General features: G+C 40.9%; 1 protein-coding gene across 1 annotated transcript in view; it reads left to right on the plus strand.

Moving 5' to 3' along the window:
- The window catches only part of COPG2 (COPI coat complex subunit gamma 2), a 130,216-nt gene that overhangs the window by 3,151 nt on the left and 99,687 nt on the right, over positions 1–27,378 (plus strand). Inside the window, exons 4-5 of the mRNA XM_045855747.1 lie at positions 1,538–1,609; positions 17,198–17,277. Of these exons, the coding sequence (XP_045711703.1) occupies positions 1,538–1,609; positions 17,198–17,277 (152 nt within the window). The remainder of the gene's footprint in view (positions 1–1,537; positions 1,610–17,197; positions 17,278–27,378) is intronic.

A 27,378-nucleotide genomic window follows, 5' to 3' on the forward strand; every position in this document is an offset into this window, starting at 1 on the left:
CACCCTCAGATGGTTTACATATGGCGCTAAGAAGACTATGGTTTCCAATTTGAATTCCATGAGAATATTTTATCTTACTATGTTTCATGACTGAAGACCTCATCCAGAGACATAATAAAATTTTGTAGTTTGCAAATAGATATTGAGCAACAAGTACATACTTTTAAGTAAAGTTCACAAAGTCATATTCCTCTGTGGTAGCATATTGGAAACATTTAAGTTATGTGTCCAACTTAGCTAAATCCATCATATAAGCAGGGTTTTGAGTGGTTGGCGTTAGTCCAGAGGAGCATATACTTTTGTATTGGCCAACAGCTCTTTGATGGGCAACTCATGTTGAAACATTTAATTATCTTGATAAGGAAATTACCAAGCATAGTCTGGTGCATAAACAGGTTTGGGAACCTTCTTTTTTTCTTTTGCCTAGATCCTGGGAGAGCTTTATGGAAAAATACTTTTTAAAGTATTTTAAATACTTTTAAATTTCTACCAGAGTTGACATACCCATATGTTCTGAGTTTTAAGTCAAGTAGGGACTAAAGTTTTACTAATATGAGTGAAAAGTACATGGATTTCTAGGTATTCAGGAAATAGTTATGAAAGAAGGAGGGAAATCTCCTGCTGGTGAGCAATCTGGATATTCTGATTGAAGCAATTGGAAACTATTATACTTTGTCTTTCATCCTAAACTTTCAAAGTTTTCCCATCAAAATTGGCTTGTTGTTAGACCCATGACAGACAGAGGGAAGACTGTGAATATTCTGTGTAAAATCTGAAGTTCCGAAAGTGGTTGGGGCTACCATGTTTCATAGGATTGAATGAAGAGACTGAATATTGAAATGGTAATGCTTCAGGTGTCTTGTGACCTGCATTGTCTGGACTATAAGTGAAACAGGTTATTTCACATCTTGTTACTCAAAAAATGTGTTTCCCATATTGGCAGCATTCTCATTACTGGGAACCACTCGGAGCCGTTGAGTCAGAAGCTGTGTTTTGGCAAGATCCTCAGCTGGTTTACCGAGCACACTGAAGTTCTCGTGCAAAGCATGTTTTTAGGGGCTTGAGCCAGTATTTTGAGATCTGTTAGCAGCCCCTTAAGCCTTTTATATAAGTAATCTGGTTTCTGCCCTTTTAGTGGGTCTCTTTAAGTTATGTTTTCTGGATTCCTAGTAGTTCTTTACAGTTTAATATTCATGATATTCCTATTCGGTATGATCTGTGCTTGTAGGCAGTGTAATGATAACATTGCAGTCTGATTAGGAACTCAGCTTGGTATTATTTTCTACCTCCTTATAAATCATAGTTCTTCAAAAAAATTAAAATAGTTCCTGCAGTAAAGTTGGAGAGCACTATTTTAGAACTTTCATAGCAGGTGTGTGCTACTGAATTATTTTAAATAAGGAGCAGGGAAATGGCTGTGCCAGAAAAATAGCAAAAAGGCAGAATGTCTACAAATAGATTTTTTTGTCCTGCATTCTGAAAGAGTTTTGCAGAAATAAAGAGAAAATCCTTAATTATTGTTTTAAATTATACTTAGGGTGAACACTTTGGAACTACAGAAGCCACAGAAGCCTTCTTTGCAATGACTCGATTGTTTCAATCAAATGATGTAAGTCTTTTTCTTTTAAATTTTGGGCTGAAAAAGTTGCTTTTGTTTTCCTTGGGGAACTGAGAGTGTTCCAAGTTAGAGACGGTTGTTTGAAATGTTTAAAACTACTTAAAAGTTATTTCTTTTCATAAAATGTTTATTAACAAATATATGAAAATAAAAGAAGGAAAGTATATAGTATGAAGCTATTCACCCATAGATCTTCCATGCCCTCATAAAAACTGTTAATACTGTGCAGCTCTCGGCTTGATGCTGCAGAAGTGGACAGGTGTGGAAGTCAGTGCACACAGCTCCACACCTTCAGGTTCTTAGTCAAGGTTCTGGTGGGCCTGGGGTCGCTGTTGGTTAGCAGGGCCGGCAGTGGAGAAGAAGAGCTGGATGCAGAGTGGGAAGGAGGATGTGGAGTGGGGGGAAAGAAGGGTGAGGACAAACTCAAGCTGCCAGACCTCTGCATCTGTCTCTCATTACCTTAGACCACCCTGACTTTCGAGCACAGTGGCTGCTGCTTTCCCCTCTCTTCCACCGTGGCCAGCTCCGGCTCAGAACCATACAGGGAAGGGGATTCCGGAGTATATATTTTCCACCTTTCTGTTGACATAAATTGTTGAGATCTTGCAGTCCATTTGGTACCTATTGCTTCTCATCATAGGCCACGGTTTTTGCCTGACCCACAGGTCCTTCTGGGATTTGAGTCTGCTTATGTGTCTAGACAAAGAGAAGTTGCAGGGGTGGGTCCTCGGGAACATCATCAGTCCCTTGTAGGGCAGCTGTCCCAGGGGAGACTGTTACACACTCCTCAGGCAAAGGGAGACGACTTGCCTCAGACAGCGGATGAAGAATTACTTATGCTTGCGAAGGGGCCTTGGTGGAATTTAGGGCCTCAGGGTACTCAGCCTCAACAGAATCTGCCCATATGTCCCTATTCCAATTTCCAGGTCCTCAGTTCCTCCCCAATCAAGGTCCTAACTTTAACCTAAGATGCCCCATAAGGGTGTCAACTGAATTTACGTGTAATTCAGTCAGCAGGGTATGCTTTTCAGCAATCTCAGCCCTGTGTCCACATGACATAGGTTTCCTAGTAAGGCAGTGTAGAAGATTTCTAGTCACTTGCCCAGACCTTGAGCTGGGACTAAAACTCTGAGCTCGTTGTTTTCTTTACCAAGTTCTCCAGTGTACTTAGAAGCAATGAACTTATTATATGACTCATTTTTACAAAAATGTTCTATGGCAGCAACTACTGGGTTCCCCAAAGCCTTGTCTTCTATGGGTTCTTGATCATACTTGTCTGCAGGTGATGATTTAAGTATTTTACCACTGCATGCCATAGACTAGTATTGTCCGCTTTACCACTGGAAACAGGGTAATTTTATCAACTCAGAGAAGCTGTTTCAGATTCCTGTCCCTAAGGTCCTATTTCCCTTTAATCACTCCCTGCACCAAAAATTCAGGGTTTAATCAGGGAAGCAAAATCACTATGATTATTATAGAATTATTATTAGAGGAATTACATTAGAGTGCTAGGCATTTCAAGCTGCTGGAGTGGGGCCAAGGGGCAGGCCTATTTATACAAGTTACGGAGGGCTGTTGCTTCTTTGCGGCTCGGTGAGTTTGCAGTGCAGGTATGTGGTGGTGGGCCTGTGGTTGCTTTTGCTCGACGGCTGGCAGTTGGGAGAAGGAGCTGGACATGGAGCAGAGAAGAAGATGCAGAGCAGGGAAGAAACAGGACAAACTTGAAGCCTGTAACAATGGCTGTACTAATAAAAAAGGCATGAAATTGTTTTCTAAGAAACGAATTGCAGAAATGTGGGCCTATCGGACAGAACAGATGGCCCCTTGAAGTCAGTGGGCATGAGTTTAAAGTATTACCAGGAAGCATGGTGAATGTTTTTCTCCAGCTACAGGCTTCAGGTTAAGGCCTGGAACAGTTAGAGTTAGGATTTTGCCAAGTTAGTTAACAGACAGAAGAGCAAGGAAGTTGAGTAACTGAGATACTGACTATGGAATCTATGTTTGGTTCCCCAAAGTAAGAACAGGGGCCAGTCGAGACAGTAGAAAGTTGATAGGGTCAATGGATGTAGGTCACGGAGGGAAAAGAGTTCTTGGAGTCAGGAGTGGTGGCTGGAGAGCGAAATGCTTAGAAATGAAATTAAGAAAGGGATATTGTTTGTGGTAAAGGCTGTGACAGTGAAAGTGGGTGATTGTAGTAGGAAGTAGGAAGGCTCTTTGGAGAAGAAGAGGCCATTTCCGCAAAGTGGGCAGGGTTTTAATATTGTCTTATGTATATTAAAATCACCAATTTTTATATACCACACATGGGTTTGGGACCAGCCCATTCAGTGTCTGTACCCTTCCTACCAGTCTCGATGTGGTTTCTTCTTTAATTCTTTAGTTGTAGGTAGGACTTCCATTCAGCTTGAAATGATGGTTGTTTTGTAGTTTAGCTGTAATTTTGATGTGGTTGTGCATGCAGGAGAGCTGTGTGTATCTACACAACCATCTTGGTCAGAAGTCTGGTTGTATATTTTCTTATTATTGAGTTTTGAGAGATCTTTATGTATTCTGGATACAAATCCTTTATCAGATATATTTCCTAAATAGTTGCTCCTAGTCTGTGGCTTGTTTTTCATTTTCTTAGTCTTTCAGGTAGCAGAAATTTTAAATTTTGATGAAGTCCAGTTTATCCATTTTTTTCTCTTATGAATTGTATAATAGAAATCTTTGCCTAATCCAAGGTTACAAGGGTTTTTTAATGTTTTTTTCTTAGGCATTTTGTAGTTTTTATTTCTTACAATTACTTTAATTTGTCTTTTAACAGTCCTCACCTGAAGGTGTGTTTACTGATTTCTTTTTTAGAGAGGAAAGGGAAATGAGAGCGGGAGGGAAACATTAATGGGAGAGAGAAACAGCAATCCGTTGTGACCCATTTGTTCCCTGTTTGGGAATCAAACCCACAACCTAGGTATGTGCCCCGACGGGGATCTTTTGGTGTATGGAACAGTGCTCCAACCAACTGAGCCACCTGGCCAGGGTACTCTGATTCATTTTGAATTAGTTTTTGTTTATTATCATATACACATGGATATAAAGTAAGGGTTGTAATTCTCTTCATTTCCTTTCTCTCCTCCCTCTAACATCTCCTCCTTTTCCTCCTTTCCTCAAGAAATGGTACTGGAATAATTGCATATCATTATGGGAGGAAGAGGGGAAGAGGAAATGATGGTATTTGAGTTATATGGGCACATTGGAACATTCTATTTTGTTTCTTTGATGTATATGTCTGTTCTTATTCCAGTAGCACACCATCTTGATTACTGTAGCTTTATAGTAAGTGTTAAATCAGGTAATATATGTCTTCCTATTTTATTTTATTTTATTTTCAAAATTATTTTGGATCTTCTAGGCTCTTTGCATTTCCATGTGAATCTTAGAATCAACCTGCTCATTTCTATTTAAAAAGCATTTGATAGGATGCAACATTCATTTATGATTAAAGCACATCATAAAATGGGTGTAGAAGGAAAGGACCTCAACATAATGAACACCATGTGTGACAGACCATTAGCTAATATCATAATCAATGGTTAGAAACTGAAAGCCTTTTCTCAAGGATCAGGCACAAGATAAGAATGTTCACTCTCACCAGACTTATTAAACATGGTATTAGAAGTTCTATTCACAGCAATCAAACCAGAGAAAGAAATAAAAGGCATCCAAATGGGAAATAAAGAAATAAAGGTGTCACTTTTTGCAGATGACATGATTCTTTATATAGAAAACCCTCAAGGCTCCACCAAAAAATGATTAGAAACAATAAACAGCCTTGGCTGGGTAGCTCAGTAGGTTGGACTGTCGACACGGTACCCCAGGGTTGCACGTTTTATCCCCAGGCGGGACACATACCAATGAATGCATAATGGGTGGAGCAACAGGTTGATGTTTCTCTCTCTGTTTCTCCCCCTTCCTTTCTTTCTCTAAAATCAATCAATAAAAAATGATTATTGAAAAAAGAGCAGTAAACAAACAAACACAGTGAAGTTGCAGGATACAGAATCAATGTACAGAAATCCACTGTATTTCTGTACACTAACTATGAAATTTCAGGTTAGAGGGTGGAGGGAATCAAGCAAAAAGGAAAAAAGATTCATGGACATGGACACCAGTGTGGTGATTGCCGGGAGAGGGGGGTATAAAGGGACTAAATGGTAATGGGGAAAAAATACCAAAACCAGGTAAAGATACAACAGTGAGAGAAAATTACATACAGGCCAGTATATCTAATGAACATAGATGTGAAAGTCTTCAACAAAATACTAGCAAACTGGATCCAACAATACATTAAAAAGATCATACACCATGACCAAGTGGGATTTATTCTAAAGATGCAAGGATGGTACAATATTCACAAATCAATAAACGTGATACATCACACAAACAAAATGAAAGACAAAAATCACATGATCATATCAGTAGATGGCAGAAAAATGATTTGATAAAATCCAGTACACATTTATGATAAAAACACTCAGCAAAGTGGGAATAGAGGGACCTCAACATAATAAAGGCCATATACAAAAACCTACTGCCAATATCATACTCGATGGGCAAAAACTAAAAGTGTTCCCCTTAAGATCAGGATTAAGACAAGGGTGTCCACTCATACCACTCTTATTCAACATAGTACTAGAGGTCCTAGCCACAGTGATCAGACAAGAAGAAGTAAAAGGCATCCAAATTGGAAAAGAGGAGATAAAACTGACATTTGCAGATGACATGATAGTGTACATAGAAAACCCTATAGGCTCCACCAAAAAACTACTTGATCTAATAGGTGAATTTCGCAAAATAATGGGATAAGTCAATATTCAGAAATCAATGGTATTTGTATACTAACAATAGACTATCAGAAAGAGAAACTAAGAAAAAAGCCCATTTTCTATAGCAACAAAAAAAATAAAGTACCTAGGAATAAATTTAACCAAGGAGGTAAAAGACCTGTACTCAGAAAACTAGACAACACTGAAGAAAGAAATTGAAGAAGATAGAAATAAATGGAAACATATGTCCTGTTCAAGGAAGGATTGAAAGAATTAACATCATTAGAGTGTCCATACTACCCAAAGCAATCTATAGATTCAACACACTCCCTATTAAAATACTAGTGGCATATTTCACTAATCTAGAACAAATACTCCAAAAATTTATACAGAGCCAAAAAAAAAAAAAAAAAGACCCCAGGTAGCCTCAGCAATCTTGAGAAAGAAGAATAAAGTTGGAAGGATCACAATACTTGATTTAAAACTATACTGCAAGGCTACTGTAATCAGAACAGCCTGGTACTGGCATAAGAACAGACACATAGATCAATGGAACAGAATAGAGAGCCCAGAAATAAACCCATGTCTCTATCATCAATTAATATTTGACAAAGGGGACATGATGAAATGGAGTAAAAATAGTCTCTTTAATAAATGGTGTTGGGGGAACTGGACTGGTACCCACAAAAAAATGAAACTAGACCACCAACTTACACCACACACCAGAATAAATTCAAAATGGATAAAAGACTTAAATATAAGTCATTATACCATTCAAATCCCAGAGGAAAACATAGGCAGTAAAATTTCAGATATCCCACATAAAAATAGAGTAATATTTTTGATGATATATCTTCTAGGGCAAGGGAAATAAAGGAAAAAATAAACAAATGGGACTACATCAAATTAAAAAGCTTTTGCATGGCTAAAGAAACCATCAAAATGAAAAGAGAACTGACTGTATGGGAGAATATATTTGCCAGTGATACATCGGACAAGGTTTTGATTTCCAAAATATATGAAGAACTCACATGACTTAACACTAACACCTGGGAGACAAACAATCCAGTTGGGCACGGACAGTGAGGGTTATTGACTGGGAGGGTGGGGGCAGGGGAGAGCAATGAGGAAAAAGGTAGAACAACTGTAACTGAACTACAATAAAAAGAAAAGAAAAGAAAAGAAATGGGCAAAGGACCTGAACAGTTCTCCAAGAAGGACACTTCTCCAAGGAGGACATGTAGATGGCCCATAGACATGTGAAAAAATGCTCAGCATCACTAATCATCAAAGAGATACAAATTAAAACCACAGTGAGATACTACCTCACACCTGGCAGAATGGCCATCATAAACAAATCAGCAAACAAGTGCTGATGAGGATGTGGAGAAAAGGGAAACTTACTGCACTGTTGGTGAGAATGCAGACTGGTGCAGCCACTGTGGAAAACAGTATGGAATTTCTTCAAAAAATTAAAAATGGAACTGCCTTTTGACCCAATGATTCCACTGCTGGGAATATACCCTAAGAATCCTGAAACACCAAAAGAACTTATGGATCCCTGTGTTCATAGCAGTGCTATTTACAATAGCCAAGTGTTGGAAACAGCCTAACTGCCCATCAGCAGTTGAATGGAATAAAAAACTGTGTTTCATCTACTCAGTGGGATACTATGCAGCAGAAAGAAAGAAAGAAAGAAAGAAGGAATTCCTACCCTTTGCAACAGCATGGTTGGAACTGGAGAATATTATGCTAAGTGAAGTAAGCCAGTTGGTGAAAGAGGAATACCATATGATCTCATTTATAAAAAGAATCTAATGAACAAAATAAATTAATGAGCAAAACAACCAGAAACATGGAAACATGGAATAGAGGAGATGGAGAATGGTGGAAAGAGGGGAAGGGATTAGTCAAAGAACATGTATGAAGGACCCATGGACATGGACTGTAGGAGCAGGGGGCGGGGCAGGATGGAGGAGGGCAAAGGGGGGAAAATTGGGACAGCTGTAACAGAATAAACAAGAGTTTAAAAAAACCAGAAAATTTTATTTTGCAATTGCAACAAAAAGAATAAAATACCTCGGAATAAACTTAAAAAAGGATGTGAAGGACCTATATACTGAAAACTACAAAGCATTATTAGAACAGATTGAAAAAGATAGAATAGAATGGAAAGATATTTCATGTTCATGGATTGGAAGAATCAACATAGTTAATGTCCATATCACCCAGAGCAATATGCAGATTTAATGCAATTTCCATCAAAATCCCAATGACTTTTTGTTAAACTTTTTTTCTTTTATTGATTCTAGAAAGAGGGCAAGGGAAGGAGAGAGGGAAAGAAACGTTGATGTGAGACAGAGGCATTGATCGGTTGCCTCTTGCACACACCCTGACTGGGGACTGAACCCGCAACCCAGGCATGTGCCCTGACCTGCAGTCACACCAGAGACCCTTTAGTGTGCAGGATGATGCTCAGCCAACTGAGCCACACTGGCCAGAGCCCAGTGACTTTTTTTTTTTTTGACAAATAGAACAAAAAATAATCAGATTTGCATGGAACTACAAAAGCCCCCGAGCAGCCAAAGCAACCCTGAGACAAAAGAATGAAGCTGAAGGTGTCATGCTCCCTGATTTCAAATATACTACAAAGTAATGATAATCAACATAGCGTGGGATTGGGAGAAAAACAGACAGAGAGACCAATGGAAAAGAATTGAGAGCCCAGAAATAAACTCACATGTAGGTGGGCAAATAATTTTTGATGAAGGAGCCAAAAACATACAATGGAGAAAAGAAAGCCTCCTCAAATAAGTGGTGGTGGGAAAATTGGAAAGTCATATGCAGAAGAATGAAACTGGACTATAGTTTGGTTCCATATACAAAAATTAACTCTAAATGGATCAGAGACCTAAATATAAGATCTAAAACAGTTAGTTACATAGAAGAAGGCATAGGTACTAAACTTATGGACCTTGGTCTTAGAGGAGATTTTATGAACTTGACCCCAAGGGCAAGGGAAGTAAAAGCAAAAAGAAATGAATGGGACTGTGTTAAACTAAAAAGCTTCTACACAGCAAAAGAAACTGCCAACGAGACAAAAAGTCAACCAACCAAAGGGGAGAAGATATTTGCAAACGAAAGCTTTGACAAGGCATTGATATCCAAAATATATAAAGAACTCATATAACTCAACACCAAACAAACAAGCAATCAATTCAAAAATGGGCAGAGAGCCTGAGCAGTTACTTTTCCCCAAGAAGACATACATATGAAAAGATGCTCAACTTCACTGGCTATTAGGGGAACGCAAATCAAAACTACAAGAGATTGGATAATCAAGAAGAGCGATAACAAGTTGAAGAGGTTGTGAAGGAAAAGGTACTCTCATCCTCTGCTGGTGGGAAGGTAAACATGTACAGCCACTATTGAAAACGGTATGGAAATACCTCAAAAAATTAAGAAGAGTTACCGTTATGAGCCAATAATCCCTCTTCTGGGTATCTCCCTGAAAAATTTGAAAATATTTGTTCACAAAGATATATGCACCCCTGTGTTCATTGCAGCATTAGTCACGGTGGCCAAGACATGGAGACAACCACAGTTTCCTTTGATAGATGGTTGGTTGAAGAAGATGTGGTCCCTATATACAGTGGAATACTACTCAGCCACGAGAATGGATGAAACACTGCCATTTGGGACAACATGGATGGACCTTGAGATTATTGTGCTAAGTGAAATATGTATCAGTCAGGAAGTTAGGAGTCATAGGATTTCCCTCATATGTGGGCTATAACTGAAAATAACAAATGAACAAACAAAAACCCATAAACACAGACAACTGTATGGTGGCTACAAGAGGGAAGGTGTGTGTGGGGGCAGTTAGTAGGGTAGTAAAGGGTACAGGGGGCCAAATACATGGTGACAGAAGATGATTGGACTTCGGTGCTGCCCACACAAATGGGTCATGTTTCATGGAATTGTACATTTGAAATCTATATAATCTTATTAACCAGTGTCACCCCAGTAAATTTAATTTTTAGAAAAGGCAGGGAAAGCCTGTTGAAACTTTGTGGTGGATTGCATTGAATCTAAAAATCAATTTGAGGAGAATTAACATTGTGTCATTGTTGAGTTTTCTGCTCCACGAACATCGAACATCGAACATCGTGTGTATCTCCCTTCACGCAGGTCTCTTTAGTTCCTCTCAGCAGTACTGCAGCTTGTAGCACACAAGTCTTGCCCATATTTTGTGAAACTTACCCTAAAGTAGTTAATATTTTTATGCTGTTGTATTACTGTTGTGTGTAGGTAGTCTGTAGAAATTAAATTGATTTTCGTATATTGCCCTGTGTCTTGTGATCTTGTTCAATTGAATTACTTGTTCTGGGAGTATTATGGGAGATTACTGAGAATTTACTTTTTCCTTTTCAATCTGTATGCTTTTTATTTGTTTATCTTACCTTACCATCTTCTTGCACTGTTATGCAGTGTGAATAGAAGTGCTGGTCTCAGGGACATCCTTGCTTTGTCCCTAATCTTTAGGGGGTCACCGTTAAGTGTGTCGAAGTGTGTCGTTAGCTCTAAGGTGTTCATCGGTGACCTTTATCAGGTTGAGGAAGTTCCTTTCTGTTCCTGGTTTGCTGAAAGATTTCTCTCATGAATGGATATTGAATTTTGTCAAATGCTTTTCTTTTTTGGAATATTGATATGGTGAGGTGCATTTATTTATTTTCCTGAAAAATAGAAAACCTTTGGTGTCTATTTGTTAATAATATTGGTTAAGGATTTGAGTCTCTGGCCATGAAATACATTGATCTGTAGTTTTTTCTTATGTTTTTGTCTGGGTTTTGTAATTGGAAAATGCTGGCTTTATAAAATGAATTGGGAAGTTTCTTTCTATTCTGCTTTCTGAAAGAGTTTTTGTAGAATCATTAATTTTTCATGAAATGTTTGAAGGAGTTCACTATTGAAGCCATCTTCTTTGTGGGAAGGTTTTTGATAGTTAACCCATTAAATGGAAAGAAATAAAGTGCTATTCAGATTATTTGTCTTCCTGAGTGTTGGTAGTTTGTGTCTTTCAAGGAATTTGTCCATTTCATCTGAGTTGCTAAACTTTGTTGGCATAAAATTGTTCATGGTATGTACTCCCTTATTCTTTTAATGTTTGTAGGATTTATACTGATGTCTCTTTTTGTATTCTGCTATTGGTAAACTGTATCTTCTCTCTTTTATTCCTGGACGATTTGTCTAGAAGCTTATTATAAACTTGTACTGATCTCTTAACAGAACCAGTTTTTGTTTCATTGATTTTTCTTTATTGTTTTTCTCTTCCAAACTAGCTATACAAAAAAACAAAGCAAAACAAAAAAACAAAACCCAAATCAGAATGCTAAAAAAACAAACCAGAATAAGGGATTAAAAAAAGGGAAAGAAACATAGATCAAGCAGGATGAGCATAAGTCATATAATAGGTAGTAGATATAGATCATTATTATCTATGTTAAATGTAAATCAGACTTTTAAAATTAAATTTTACATTAAATGTAAATGAAGAACACAAAGAACATTTACAGAAATTGACTATATTGAGTCATTAAGCAAGACAACAAATTTCAAAGGATTGAAATTGTATAGACTGTTCTTTAATTACAATGGATTAGTGTTGGAAATGAATAATAAAGGAGTAACTAGGTAATTCACCGCATGGTTTTTTTATCATATGTTTTGATATTAGGAAGACATTTCTGTTCTGCTTCCAACCATGATTGAGTAAAGGAGCTAGATTTACCCTCTACCATTAATACCTGGGAAATCAAACAAAACGTATTTCACAGTATTTTTCAGACACTAGAGTAATAGGCATCCCAGGACTGTGATCTGATGAAAAAGAAGAACAAGGTGAGCCCTGGGAGCTCATTGTCCAGCAGCTCATTGCCCAGAGGCAGATCACAGGCCTCGGGTCAAGAAGGGCATACTGGAAAGAAAGGTAGTTATCTCTCTGAGTTGAGAAAACACGTGGAGTTTGGGGAGGCTAAGAATGCTCAAATTTGAAGGGCAGAGTAAGGGGGAAGGAGGTGGGAGGAGAGGGAGTGGTGGAAAAGAGAGAGGAGGGGAAAAAGAAAGGCAGGAGATAGTTCCAGCCATCTGCTGGAGCTCCCCTTGAATCTTAGGATAAGAACTGATCCATAAATATGTAAAAGGAAACCAGCCAAGGCCAAAGAATCACCAGAACACCAGGCCGAGAATAGTTTATATTCCCATCAGTGAGAACGGAAAGAAAGACCTTGTCTTCTAGTATAGTTCTCAGTAAGGCATCACCTCCGTAATGGGTATATGTTAACCTTAGATTAAAGCTTTAAATGCTTAAAAGCAAGCCTGAAAGGTGAAAAACTGATCCCAGGTAACTTTACTTTATGACAGAGTGAACAATACATACAATACTGTGTTAAAAAAAAAAATCCAGTACGTAACAACCGTGTACTGCATGCAATAAAAAATTATCCATAATCAGGAGAAAAATGGATCAACAGACACAAACCCAGAAATGATAAAGATGATGGATGAGCTGGTAATGACATTGAAACAGCTATTATAGATGTGGTCTAGATGCTTAACAATGTATAGAAAGACATAATAAGAATGAGGAACAAAATAAGACATCCAGAGGGACCCAGAAATTTATTAAAAAAAAAGAAAGACAGAAACTATCTCTCTATCTGTCTTTCTGTCATGAAAAATACATTGCATGGAGTTAATAGAAGATTAAAGACTGCATGGGGGGAAGATCAGTGAATTGGAAGCCGGATAGAAACTATCCAGAGTGAAACAGAAAACAGGCTGAATAAAAATAAGCAGAGCAGCAGCAGCAGCAGCAGCATGTGGGATAACAGTTTCAAAGTTTCATTAGTGGTTAGCCTAGAAATTGCAACATGAATTTTTGATATATCAAAATCAGATATTCGTCTTGTCTTTTATCTGTTCATGGAAATTTGAGGACCTTAGGATACTTGTTACCTGTATGCATATGTGAGTATGTAAATGTACATATTTATATATCATAACATTGGTTTTTGCTATTCATGCAGATTTACCCATGCTTTTACCACTTTTTTTTTTTTAAGGATTCTTTAAAGAGCAGATTTAGGTTCACAGCAAAATTAAGAGGCAGGTGCAGAGATTTTCCATATACTCCCAGACCCCTCACGTGCACAGCCTCCCCATTGTCAGCATCCCCCAAAGTGGTACATTGGTTACAATTGATGAACCTACATGGATACTGCACAGTCACCCAGAGTCCATAGTTCATGGTGGTGTTCAGTCCTGGTGTTTGTAGGTTCTGTGGGTTTGGACAAATGTATAATGACATGCATCCGTTATTAAAATATACAGAGTATTTTCACTACTCTCAAAATCCTCCGTACTCCATCCCCTCCCCTGTAATCCCTGGCAACCATGGATCCTTTTTCACTGTCTCCATAGTTTTGCCTTTTCGAGAATGCCATGTAGTTGGACTCACACAGCATAGAGCCTTTTCAGTCAACTGCTTTCACTTGCTAATTAATAGGCATTTTAGTTTCCTCTAGTCTTTTCATGGCTTGATAGCTCATTCATTTCTAGTGCTGAGTCATAATCTGCTGTCTGGACAGACCACAGGTTACCCATTCACCTACTAAAGGACATCTCGGTTCCCTCCAGCTTTTGCAGTTGCGAATAAAGCTGCTGTAAACATTCTTGTGCAGGTTTTTGAGTGGACATAAGTTTTCAACTCCTTTGGGTAAATAAATACCAAAGGGGCATGACTGCACCATAACATAATAGTATGCTTAGTTTGTAAGATATCACCAAAAACATCTTCCAAAGTGACTGTACTGTTTTTATTTCCACCAACAAGAAACAAGAGTTCTTGTTCCATATCCACATCAATATTCGGTGTTGTCAGTGTTCTGGATTTGGCCATTCTATTAGGAGTATAGTGGTGTCTCATTTTAATTTACCTTTCTCTGATGACATATGATGTGGACAATCTTTTTATATACTCACTTGCCATCTGTGTATCTTCTTTTTTTTATTTTTAACAATATGTTCATTGATTTGAGAGAAACATCGATCTTTTGCCTCTCATATAAGCACCTACTGGGTGGGGATTGAACCCACAACCTAGGTATGTACTCTGACTAGGAATCGAACCCTTGACCTTTTGGTGTATGGGATGATGTTCCAACTGACTGAGCCATACCAGCCAAGGCATCTCTGTATCTTACTAAGTGAAGTTTCTGTTTAGGTCTTTGGCCCCGTTTTTAATTTTAATTTTATTTTTAATTGATTTTAGAGAATGGGGGGGTGGAGAGGGAGAGAGAGAAACATATATTTGTTGTTCTGATTGTTTATGCACTCATTGGTTTCTTCTTGTATGCGCCCTGACTGGAGATTGAACCTTCAGACTTGATGTATTGGTCTAACCAGTGGAGCTACCCAAGCAAGGCTTTCTGGACCATTTTTAATTCAAGTTTTTTAATTTTTATTTTTGACTTTTAAGAGTTTTTTTGTATATTTTGCATAACAGTACTTTTTCAGATATGTGTTCTGAAAATATGTTCTCCCAATCTGTGGCTAGTCTTGTCATTCTCTTGACACTGTCCTTTGCAGAGAAGTTACTAATTTTAATAAAGACTAGCTTATCAATTATTTCTGTCATGACCATGCCTCTGATACTGTGTGTAAAGAGTCATCCCCATGTCCTAGCAGGTGTGGCTCGGTTGGTTGGAGCATCGTTGCATGCACCGAAGGGTTGCAGGTTTGACTCCTGGTCAGAGCACGTAGCTAGGTTGTGGGTTTGAACCCAGGTTTGGGCATGTCTGGGAGGCAACCAATTGGTGTTTCTCTCTCAAGTCGATGTTTTTGTCTTTCTTTCTCCCCCCACCCTAACCCTGCCTCTAAAAAGCAATGAAAAAATGTCCTTGAGTGAGGATAAAAAAAAGTCATCACCATACCCATGGTCATTTGGGTTTTAGAAGAAAGTTTTACAGTTCTGCACTTTACATTTAGGTCTGTGATCCACTTTGAGTTAATTTGTGTGAAGAGTGTAAGGTCTTTGTCTAGATTTGTTTTTTCGCCGGTGGATGTCCAGTTGTTCCAGCGCCATTGTAGGGCCTTTTCTCTTTAGTCAGGGATCAGCAGACTCTATTTATGTGAGTGTCTTTCTGGGTGGTCCATTTTGTCCCATTGATCTATTTGTCTATTCTTTGCCAATACCCACACTGCCTTGTTACTGTTTACCACTTTTTTCTTTTTATTCTTCATTCCTTGCCGTTTCTGAGTTGTTATCCAGAATAATTTTCCCTGCGTCTGAAGAATATACCTTTTAGAGTTTCATTCTTTCTAGCCTTTAGGTACTTTATCCTATGCCAGTAAGAACCTGGCCTTGTACTTCTGTGGTAGGGGTTGTTTGTTTTTCCGTTTTTGGCACCTGTGCACTGCACTTCATTTTGTCCTTGACCGCATATTTAACTTTTCATTTCTATTTTATTTAGCATCTCTGTGTTATTTGTTTAGGCAATATATTTTGGTACTTATGAGCCCATCTTTTTCAACATTTTCATTGTCACTTTTAAAGTTTTAATCATTTTGGTGGGTACAAGGTGGTGTCTGAAATGTGGCTTTAATTTTTTCTGTCTTCAGTTTTATTCTGTTTTCTGGTAGATGTGTGTGTTGGGGGCGTGGAATTATCTTCAGCTCTGACATTTTGATTCTTACTTTCTTTTTCCTTCTCATAGGAGTGTCATACAGGTGTATCTGCCCTGTTACTGGCTTTCTCTTCGTAGGGGTGATTTGTATGTGTGTGCGTTTCATTGCTGTGAGAATCCTCACTCCCTTATTCTCTTTTCTCAGTGGGCTCAGGAGTTTCCACCAGATTCTTTCTACAGCCTGGACTCTGAAGACGGGTCTGACGTATTTGAGTTTCACTACTTACAAGACATTTGAATGAGGCTAGACAGGCTAGAGGAACCAATGCTCCTAGTGTGTGAATAAATCAGAGATCCAAGTGAGGAGGAAAAGTAGACAACGCTTTATTATTGTTAGCTTAACACTTATTTTAGATTCCGGTATCCACCTAGAAATCTTGATAAGTGAAAATGGAAGTTGGTTATACAACCACAAATACTGTAAGGAAATACATCTGTATATGCTGAACTGAGGAAAATGCAGAGTCTGCCCATCTCTCCATATATTTTTTTTAAAAATTAAAAAAATACATTTTTCAGGACAAGTCTTTAACACTTTGAAAATCTTAAGTCTTTGGACTCATACTGTCAGAGTCCAACTTCGGGTATCTGCATAAAAACCCGTATAATTAACTGAACTCTTGAGTTTTCATCTAGATGCTCCCCAGTGTCAGTGCATTAACTATTTGTGTTTAGCAAATAGTAGTATTCTAAATATTTTCTCATCCAGATATTTTTGAAAGGATTTTTTGAGTGGATGAGAATCTTTTTTTCTTAACGTATTGATCTGAGAGAGGGAGAAACATCGAAGCGTTGTTTCACTCAGTTATGCACTCATTGGTTGTTTCTTGTACGTGCCCTGACTGGGGATCAAACCTGCGGAGTTGGCGTATTGCAAAGACGCTCTAACCAACTGAGCTACCCGGCCAGGGCTTGAGAATCTTTTTAAGAGTAACTTTCTAAAATATCTACTTGGGAACCTCACTTCAAACAGTTAAAAAAACCCATTTTCTTAGAAATAACCTGTTGCCTTTTATAAATAATTTCAGCAAATACTGAGACGGATGTGCTACCTTACCATCAAAGAAATGGCTAACATCTCTGAGGATGTGATCATCGTCACAAGCAGGTGTGTGAACGCCCAAACCCTAGGGTGGGATGCTTATATATTTAGTGGAATGTGGGATGCCCTATCCTGGCCACCGCGGATGAGAAATAAGTCATCTTGGACGCAATCTGTTGTTCCAGCCAGAGGCAGGTGGCAGTTCCCTCTAGTGGAGAACGCCCCGCCCCAAACCCTTCACTAAAGCAGCTGTTTTGGGGATCCTTGTGCAGTGGTGTACAGTGTGTGTGCGCGAAGCTCATCAATCAATGCCCAAAGGCTATAGTTATAGAAACCAGAGATTATCTATAGATAACAACTGAAGGGACACAGAGATTTGCCTCAGGTCAGGGTCTGTTAGACTGTGCTGATGCTGGGTTGTTCTTCGTGAGATAAGGAGTTCCCTCTTCCTGCTTTTGGACTTCCATATCTGATTTGCAGTCGCAGGGCTACACAAAGCCTAGCAAGCCTCACGGGTGTAATGCATTCTTGAGGCCTGATCTCCCTGGGAGCCCTAGGTGCTAGTATTGGGTCCTGCCTGCCTCCAGCATTCCTGGCTCCGGAGACCTCCAGGCCTCTTTCAAGGCCTTGCTTGCCCCGGGCTACAGTCTCCGATACCACACAAAGCCTCCCAGACAGTGGAATATTTGTTGTTCTCTTGATACTAATTTTACCTGTCTGACTATAAAAAAGCCAGTAGGAATTTAAAAGAATATATTCTCTTAAAGCGTTCTTTTCTGAAATGTGGTGTCATTATGTAAAAAACATCCCTATCGGGTAACACAAAGAAAGGAGTCACAAAGGATGATACTAATAAATATGATTACAATTTAAATGTTTATAAAGAACATATAAATAAAACTATAAAGAGTAAGTGATACACTGAGATAAAATATGAATATAAAATATAAATAATAGAATGAACTCCTACACTTCAAAAAATTCCAAGTGATAATTCATCAAATGACCAAAGGATCTATATATTTTTAAATAGTTGTTTCCACCAGTAACCAGAAAATATAAATTAACTTGAGAATAAGTTATATTTTCACCCATCGAATTGGCAAAAAAGACAAAAGGCAGTCAGTGCATGTAAGGGAGACTGCTGTTTTGCATGTAGAAAGAAAGTAGGATAATAAGTTGATTCAGTTTTTCTAGAAAGCAGTTTGGCAGCTTCTGTCGAACCTTTGAAAGGTTTTACCCCTTCGACCCAGCGATGCCACAGCCATGCAGCAATGCTCCGAAACTGGCCCGAGAGCACGGAAGGACTCGCCTATGGTGACGTTCACTGCAGCATCGTTTACACGGGCAAAAAGGATAAAACAAATTAAATGTCTGTTGTTAAAAATTATTTTATTAATCATATTTCATGTGATTTTTTATTTTTTGGAAATAATTTTGAAACATCTTTAATGATGTGGGAAAGTCCTTAATAAAGTGCTGAACGAAAGTTGGACCCGTCTATATATTCAATATAGCCTCACTTAAAAAATATTTTATGTATGTACATGAAAAAAGATGGATGGAAATACACTGATACGTTACTGAAAAGTTTTCTCAGGCTCTGCTGAGGAATAAATGCCAATCAGCCACAAAGTTAGGCAGTATAGAGCTTTATTGGGGTTTGCACACCCGGGCGAGGTTCCCCGGTCCGCACCGTGGGACCGAGGAAGCTGGGCCCAAACTGGGAATAGGACGGGGTTTTATTTTGGGTTGGCTCTCTCCGTGGGAGCTGGGGATTGGTCCCTTTTGAACAAAATGGCAGTATATTATTGGTGGTTCTTTGGGCTCAGAATGCCAGGCGGATATCCGTTTTGGCAAAGCCTGCCGTTTCGGCTCCCTGGGTTGACATCAGCCGTCTTTTCCGGGTTGTCGTTGGGCGGCCGTTTTGTCCTGCCCTGCCCATCCTGACAGTTACCAGGAGGTTACTTCTGGATATTTGGGGGTTGTAGTTATTCATTTTCTTTAAACTTTTGATGATTTTCAAATGTCCTAGAATGAGTATATAGAGTTCTAAAATATACAATGTTATTTAAAAAAATAATTGCCTTAATTATAACTCATCTGAGTGAATATGGTTTTTGTAAAACAAAATACATTTTGGAGGGGGGTGCTTGTTGTGCTGATGCAGTTTCTATTAACAAAGCTTTCAGCTGAAAATAAAAGAACGGCAGATGTCAATAGTCACTGAAGCAAGGTAGACACAGAGGAGCTGACGTCGGTTCAGTCGTTTGACAGTGGTGGGGCTGGTGTCTCTTGCATTCATGTGGACATTTCTCCCGTGACTGCAGAATGGAGGCCTTGGATTACTGGCAGTGGGAGGGGTACCGGGGAGGGGCCAGGGAGGGCAGCACCACCTGCCTCTTATATCACGTATGCAATGGCTTCTCCCAAGGTAATTTTTATATTTCATTTGGCACAGCTGTATTATATGACTATCCTTTGGAGTCAAGGAAAGTATTTAGCTTTAATAGCCCAAGTATTAGGGGCAGGCAAGGAAGAAGGGGTTGGAAACAGGCATTGGATTAGCCAGTGAACAGGGTCTGCTGCAAGAAAGAAACAGAAAGTCTTCACTTAGATTGCTAGCTTCGCTAAATATTGGAAACATTAAAATAGACTAGTCAGCCATGGACGAGGGTTATTTGTTTATTTAGCTATTAATACTTCCCTGGGTCTTCTTAGGCTGCCTAGAATCATGGTTGGTCTGTAGTTCATTTTAAGTAAGTAGTAAATGTGGTAGGCAGAATAATGCGCGCCCCCCCCCCCCCATATCTCTGCCTTGATTCCTAAGACCTGTGTGCATGTCCCGTTACACGGCGAAAGGGAATTAAAGTTGCTGATCAGCAGATGGGGGAGTGGCCTGGATTATCCAGGTGGGCCCAATCTACGGATAAGCGTCCTGAAAAGCGGCAGAGGGAGGTGGGGGAAAGGGTCTGGGAAGAGGTGTGACGGTGGGAGCCGGGTCTGAGATGTGGTACTGCCGGATTTGGAGATGCGGAAGGGGACCTGGAGCCGAGGACCTTTGTTTTGGGTGGGAAAGGCGAGGAAATGGATTCCCCCCTGAAGCCTCCAGAAAGGAATGTAGCCCTGCTGACTCTTTGGTAAGCCAGCGAGACCTGTGCTGGATTTGGAACGCACAGAACTGTGAGATAAATAAAAGAATGTGGTCTTAAGCCTTTAAGTTTCTGGTAACCTGTTACAGCAGCAACAAAACTAATAGAAGTGTATTTGCTGCATAGAAGTGTATCAAGTCAGTATGTTATGCCTTACGCTTACCCAGTGTTCTATGTCAATTATATCTCAAAGCTAGGGAAGAAAACCTCATCGAGATGTTCAGACCTGGAAGTGGGTGCTGCTGTAACAAATATCTAAAATGTGGAAGCCGCTTTGGAATTGGGCAGTGAGCAGCTAGCTGCTGGAAGAATTTCGAGGAGCATTGTAGAAAAAGCTGTATTAACTTGAACAGGCCTTTAGTAGAAATACGGATGTTAATGACTCTGCTAGACTGAGAGAGAAGTGAGGAGCAGGAGGAAGAAAACGTTTATCACCTCAGAGAATCCGCAGATCCGTGTGAACAGACTGTCAGTGTAAATATGGGCCTTCAAGGCCCCGCGGGGAGGGCTCAGCAGTAAATGAGGAGGATGTTGGGAGCTGGAGCAGAAGGGACCCTTTTGTTACACAGTGACAGGAAGCTGAGTGGAATCGTGTCCTGCAGTTACGTGGCAACGAATTTGGGTATTTAACTGGGATTTCCAAACAGAGTGTTGAGGTATGGCCTGGTTTCTTTGAGTGACTTAGAGTAGAATTTGAGAGGACAGAAATAAAGTGAAGAGAGACCTGATAAAACAGGAACCAGGAGTTCTTTATAAAAATCCAGTCATCATGTTATACACCTGAAACTAATACAATGTTATATGTCAGTTGTACCTTAAAAATTAAAAATAAAAAGAAGAGGTGAGGGAAGGGGCCAGGAGCTCTTGATTTTGGAAATTCTCAACCTACCAAAACGGGAAAGGCTGCTAAAAACAAGAGACCCAATTAGAAACCGTGCTCTGGAGAAAAAGTCAAAGGAGTTACTCTACAGCATTTGCTAAAATCTCAGAAAGATTCAAAGGTCAGAGTATTCACTCACACAGAACACTCTGAAGAGATGAAGGGTGTGACTCGTAGATTCCCTCAGCTTCTAAGCGGAAGCCGAAAATAGAGGCCGGATTGTCTAGGCAAGATCTCTGGAGGAGCCTCTTGTCTCCTGGAGTGAGTCTCTGTACATCCATGGAAGTCCCACAGGCTCTTGAGAATCTTCTACCAGCAGCAGCACTGCCAGTTGGGGCCAAAAGGGTTGGAGAGGATGAGGTGAAGGAAGGCTATCAGAGCCCCAGACTCTGCAGGCAGGAAACGAGCTGCCCTTGACCCACAGGAAGGCGGCTGAGAGAGCAGAGGTGCAGGCCCAGAGGGTGGAGCTGAGAACCACAGAGAATTTTGCTCAGGACTTGAACCCTTTTCCTGTTTGTCGGTCTGGATTTCAGATTTGCGAGGGACCAGCCACTCTTCCCTTCCCTCCAGCTCTCTTTTTTTGAACAGAAATGATTGAAGCTGTTATCCTGTGGCAGTCCCACCCTTGCATGTTGGGAGATTTGGGGGGTCCTGGGGATGGAGGGGGTGAATATATGGGAGTCAGCTTTGCCTGTGAGAGGGATTCAGACCTGCTGACGCGATGGTTTTATTTTAGCCCCTGAGCCTCTCTGTTGGACGGCTAACCCACAGAACTATGAAACAACTCATTTTTGTTGTTCTAAGACATTAATCGTGGTCACTTACTAGGGGAGGCTGAGAAAACTGATATAGTAGGTGACCATTCTGCATACATAGATAATTATGTTAGCTTGGTAAGAAATGAGGAGATTCTTAGAAAACCTGAAGGCAGGCCCTTCATAACCGAATATATAGGGGTGGCCAGTAAGCACATGGAAATGCACTTCATATCACTAGTTATCAGGGAAATGCCAGTTAAAACCTCACTGAGATATTACTCCATACCCATCGGAATGGTTAAAATAACCAAGCCTGGCTACACCCAAACCAAAAAGCCTGCTTCCATATCCCATACATGGAACTCTGCACACATCGTAGGTGCGGATGCAGTGTCGACGTAAGAACGTTCAGCCCTGTAGAGAGTTTCTGGAAGTCTGCTGGAGCCCAGCGGCCGACAGGCCAGGGAGCACAGCCACAGACGCTCCGGAGCAGCGGTGGTCGGCCGTCTTCCTCTCACGGCACGTGTGAACGCCCAAAACCACAGCGCACCAAACAATACTGGGTTTTTTTCCTGACAAAAATATAGGTGTAATTTTGATTCATTCACACCAGACAGTTATTGTGTTGGCTGTTGTCTTTTTTTTTTTTTTGACAACCTAAGGGAAAAGAGGTCAGTCCCCTTTACTAAATAGTCAGGTGTTGCAGGTTTTAAAAATTCTAGCAGCACACTAGAGTGTCTCTCGTGGCACAGTGGTCGAAAATCACTGCTCTAGAGAATAACAGTCTCGCAGTTTCTTTTATGTGTTTGGCCTGATTACCTGAAGGCTGGAGAGAGCAGGTGGGGATTGGATTATGGGATAGTTAACAAGATTATGTGCTCTCTGGAGGGTAGTTAGGCTTCTATCAAAGGTGTGTTAACCTAGATGCATAGAAGCAATGGCCAGGGCTTGCTGAAAGCAAAGATAAACCCTTCATTAAAAAGTGATATGCCTGGGGTGTGGCTGCCCACCATGACCTGCCCAGTCAGGAATTTATGACCTGATCACGCTGTGAGGTTACTTTACACAGAACCCCTTTTCCGTCCGTAGTAGAATAGTACATTTCGCCTTAGAAAGTGTTTGTCGGTTTCTTCAAGTTAAACATAGACTTGCTCTGTGGCCAGTAATTCCACTGCTAGGTATTTACCCAAGAAAAATAAAAATATATGGCCACAGAAGGGATTACAGGGATTTCATAGCAGCTTTGTTACAGTCCTAAACTGGAAATGACCCAAAAGTTCATCCACAGGTGAATGGCTAAACAAATTGAGGTATATTAATACCATAGACTACTCTTCAGCAATAAAAAGGAAAAATTGCTGTTTCAGGCAACAACATGAATACATTTCTAAAACATTATGTTGGAACAGAAGAAAACAGGTGATTCTCTTTATGCAGTTTTAAGACCAGCCACCACTCAGCTGCAGTGATAGAAACCAGAAGTCTGCTGAGCTGGGGGATTGCCTGGGAGTAGGCAGGAGAGAACTTTGAGACGACGGAAACCTTCAGTATTTTATTTTGAATGGAGGTTCCATGAGTGATCACAATTGCTAAAAGTCCTCTGACTGAACACTTAAGCTGTTCATAAGGTACCAACTCAGTTTTTTAAAAACCCGAAAACACGAAGAGATTTAGTTAGTTAAGGATGGCCAAGTATATTGACAGTTTGACCATAGTACTTTACTCCCGTCTGATGAAACAAACCCAGTGAGAAAGTTTGCATCTGAAAATTGCTCTGAATTTAGAATGAGTCATGAGAGTGATCTGTCACTCACATTAGAGGTAGCAATGATGGTGTGGTGGGGTTGGCTATCCATATGTGATAAGTTACGTCCCTAGCCTCAGAAAATCACACGAACAGTGCACAGACAGTGATTTAGGAAGAAATAAAGAGGTTGTAGAAACCATTACCTGGCTGGTAGTTTCAAAGTCAGTCGTGGGGACAATGTGAGGATTTGGGGGGAGGATAACGTGGAGGATGATGTGAGGGGGAAGACAATACTTTGAGGCTCCTGAGGGAACTAAGAAGCTGTGTTCATCCATTTACTTGGTGAGAGAGATTCAAGCCCGAAACAGCTTTTCTACTTGAGTGGTGCTGCTGTCTCTGAATATTACATCTGAGCGGTTACTGCCAGGACTCGGCTTATGGCAATAAAGGAAATGAGATAACTACTATAATTTGATTTGGCCACCGCTGTAGTGAAACTTCTCTCACACACATCTCTGATAACCTCTTAATTGCAAAATCCAAAAGCCAATTTGCAGTCCACATTTTACTCGGCCTCTCTGTTTGAATGTGGTTAGACGCTCCCTGAAGTTCTGCCACCCTTGGCTTTCAGAAACGTAGTCCGTCCTATGTTTCCTCCCATCTCTGAGTGCTCCGTTTTATCCCTTTTCAGAAGTCGCTGCTTATTTTCTGCCGGCCACCTAAGTATTGGCATTCCCTGGCTTCGTTTCCGTGCAGTGGCCGTTGCCCAAACTCATCCTTCTGTTCGATACCCTGTATCTGCGTACACGCGTCTCCCTGTGCCTGCAGTGTTATCCTGTGTCCTTTTTCAGTAGCTTAAAACATCCCTGTACACGCTGACTTCCCTGTTCCCGACAGGTCTGTCATTGTCTCCCCTGTGGGTCTTAGAGCACTTTTGTTTTTAACTTCTGTTCCAGTAGGTAATGCATTGTTTGTGCGGGAGTGATTTGTTAGTGTTTCTCTGCCCTCTCTACTGTTAGCTCCTTGAGAGCAAGGACCTTGTCTCATGTAACTTGTGTCATCAGTCGCTGGAATGTGTCCCTGTGTGGATTAGACACTCATTAAAAGTTTGTTGCATGAAGTAAGCAAAGGATAATCCACTTTTTCTCTTCAGTCAAAGGGCTAGAAACAAAGATTGTTTCTCTCTCCCCCTATCTGAAGAAAGCAGTCACACGTCGGAAGAAGTGAAGAAATGTGTGCGTGTTAGATGTGTTTCTGCAGAGAACAGAACTGAGAGGATATAGATATACACATGTCTGTAAATCTCTTTCCGTGTAGCCATAGATATGTATATCTGTACGTATGTGGTAGGCAGTTAGACATGAGCAGAGCGGGGACCACGGACCAGGTACAGAAGGTCACTTGGATTGAAAATCCTATGTGCCTAGCAAGGGGCAAAACTGGAAAAACAAGGACCTCACCCGCAGGGTTACCTTTCCTTCCCTAGAATATCTCTGGTGATTCAATTTAGACCCCCTGACCTTTCATATTGCTGGACGTGTAGTTCAGACCCTCCCCTGACCTTTCCTCCCTGGCATGTTGCTAGTCGTGTGGGTTATACCTCCTCAGAGGGGGAATGAACAATTAGCATTAAGCTCCCAGGACAGTGAGGTTCTCACTCGAATCAAATATATCCAGGCTCAGCTGTGCTTCAGCTCTAGGCCCAGAAAAGCAACAAAACCAGACAAGGGACACCACGGCTGCCTTCGGAACCATCCGCAATGACTAATGACCCCTTGCCCTGGTGCCAGCCAATCAGTGGAGACCGTGACCCTGAAAGGGCACATCTGGAAAGCTGATGAATATTCTATTCATGTCCTCCCCTGGGACCTCCCTCCAATCCCCACCCTTAAAAGCCCTAAGGGTGGGGGACCCAGCCTGAGTCTTTTCAGTCTCCCTGCTCTTCCCCCCACCATGCACTTCACTGCTACCCTTCTTTCTCCTAAGCTCCAAGGGCTGCTGCTTTTGCCTCTGAAAGTTGCTTCCTGAGCCCATTTCTTCTACCACTCATTTCTTCTACCTCTGTGACTTTCTAAATAAACTTCCTCTTATGGTTTGAGTGTTGGCTCTGAATTCTTCCTTAGCTGGAACTCAGGTACCAAGGTTGCTGTGCTGAGGTCTGACACCCGGCACCAGTCTCACTGCCAACAGATATGTAGCTCTGTATATCTATAGCTATGTGGAGATGGGGGGGGTGGGGAGATAGGGAGATGGATTTATTAGGAAGGATTGGCTCACATAATTATGGAGGCTAAGTCCCATGATCTGCTCTTTGTGAGCGGGAGGCCCAGGAAAGCCAGTGGGGTAGTCCTGCTCAGACCCGAAGGCCTGAGAACCAGGAATGCAGATGCATGAGGGCAGGAGAATAGGGTGTCCCAGCATAAGCAGAAAGCAAATTCCTCCTCTTGTTCTGTTCAGGCCCTCAGTGGATGGGAAGATGCCCACTGGCATCAGTGAGGGCAGTCTTTACGGGTTCTGATTCAAATGCCAACCTCTTTTGGAAGCAGCCTTAGGAACACACCCCGAAACTGTTTTACCAGCTTTCTGGGCATCCCTGACCCCAGTCAAGACAAGACGTGAAGTTAACCGTCATGGTGGGCTTCGAGAACCTTCCTGTGTCCTGCTGCTGTCTCCTCTCCTGCCCAGCTGACAAGGAGACTGCCCTGATGTATTTGGATTAATAACTGTTTTCTCTTTTAAAATGAAATTGTGGAAGACTTTTGAGGAATGATGATGAATGTGATGCCAAGACTTAAAAACTCCCTTCTCCAAGGATTAATGGAGTGAGTAACAATGAATAAGAGGGAAAGCCCAGGATTTCTTAATTCTAGCTGAGATTGAGTAAGGCCACTGCAGGCTAACTCTCCCAGTGACCACAATAAATCCTCTGAAACAAGTGGAAAAAGCAGCTACCTAGGGCCTCTGAAAAGTCAACACAGCAATAATAGCAGGTGAAGTGGCGATTGGAAACGGTAATTAATGACTACCAATGTGGTAACCGTGCATTGCATGGGTCTGACCCAAGGACAGGCCAAACAGAGACTCGGAGAGAAACCCGTCTCTGGCTGGAGCACCAGGTTAAAGAAAAGGGCTCTGTGAGCTGGAGAGAGTGGGGGAGGATCCTGGTGTGTTCTACTCTTTCTCTGTTTATTCCAATCCTGCCCCGAGGCCAGCCTCAGTTGTGAAACAACTTTACTGTGGTGTGACTAGTGTTGCAGACACCTAAACTCTTGGGGTGAAACCCGTCCCCATGAAAAGGGGCCCCTTCGTGTGAAGGGTGGGGGGAAGCCCACATTGTCTTTTTGTCTCCTTTTACATCTTGAGGACCCACTCGCACAGGATTGTGCAATGGCACAAAGAGCTAAAACTGAGCGAGTCCCATGTTTCAGACCAGAAGGACCGGGGAAAGGGGACTTGGAGAAACAGCGTGGGAGCAGTGACATGCACAGAAAGCCAGTCAGAACTTGTGATCTGAGGCTGGCAGGGCAGAATGCTTGCTGAAACAGTCAACATCCTCAGAGGCTTTTAACAGGACCCGGAATCTCATGACAGTATTAAAAATGTCCAGATGCAATCCGGTGCTAAGTCAGC

The sequence above is a fragment of the Phyllostomus hastatus genome, unplaced genomic scaffold (assembly GCF_019186645.2).
Source record: "Phyllostomus hastatus isolate PE091 unplaced genomic scaffold, TTU_PhHast_1.1 phas_scaffold_114, whole genome shotgun sequence".
In the NCBI taxonomy this organism is placed as follows: Eukaryota; Metazoa; Chordata; class Mammalia; order Chiroptera; family Phyllostomidae; genus Phyllostomus; species Phyllostomus hastatus.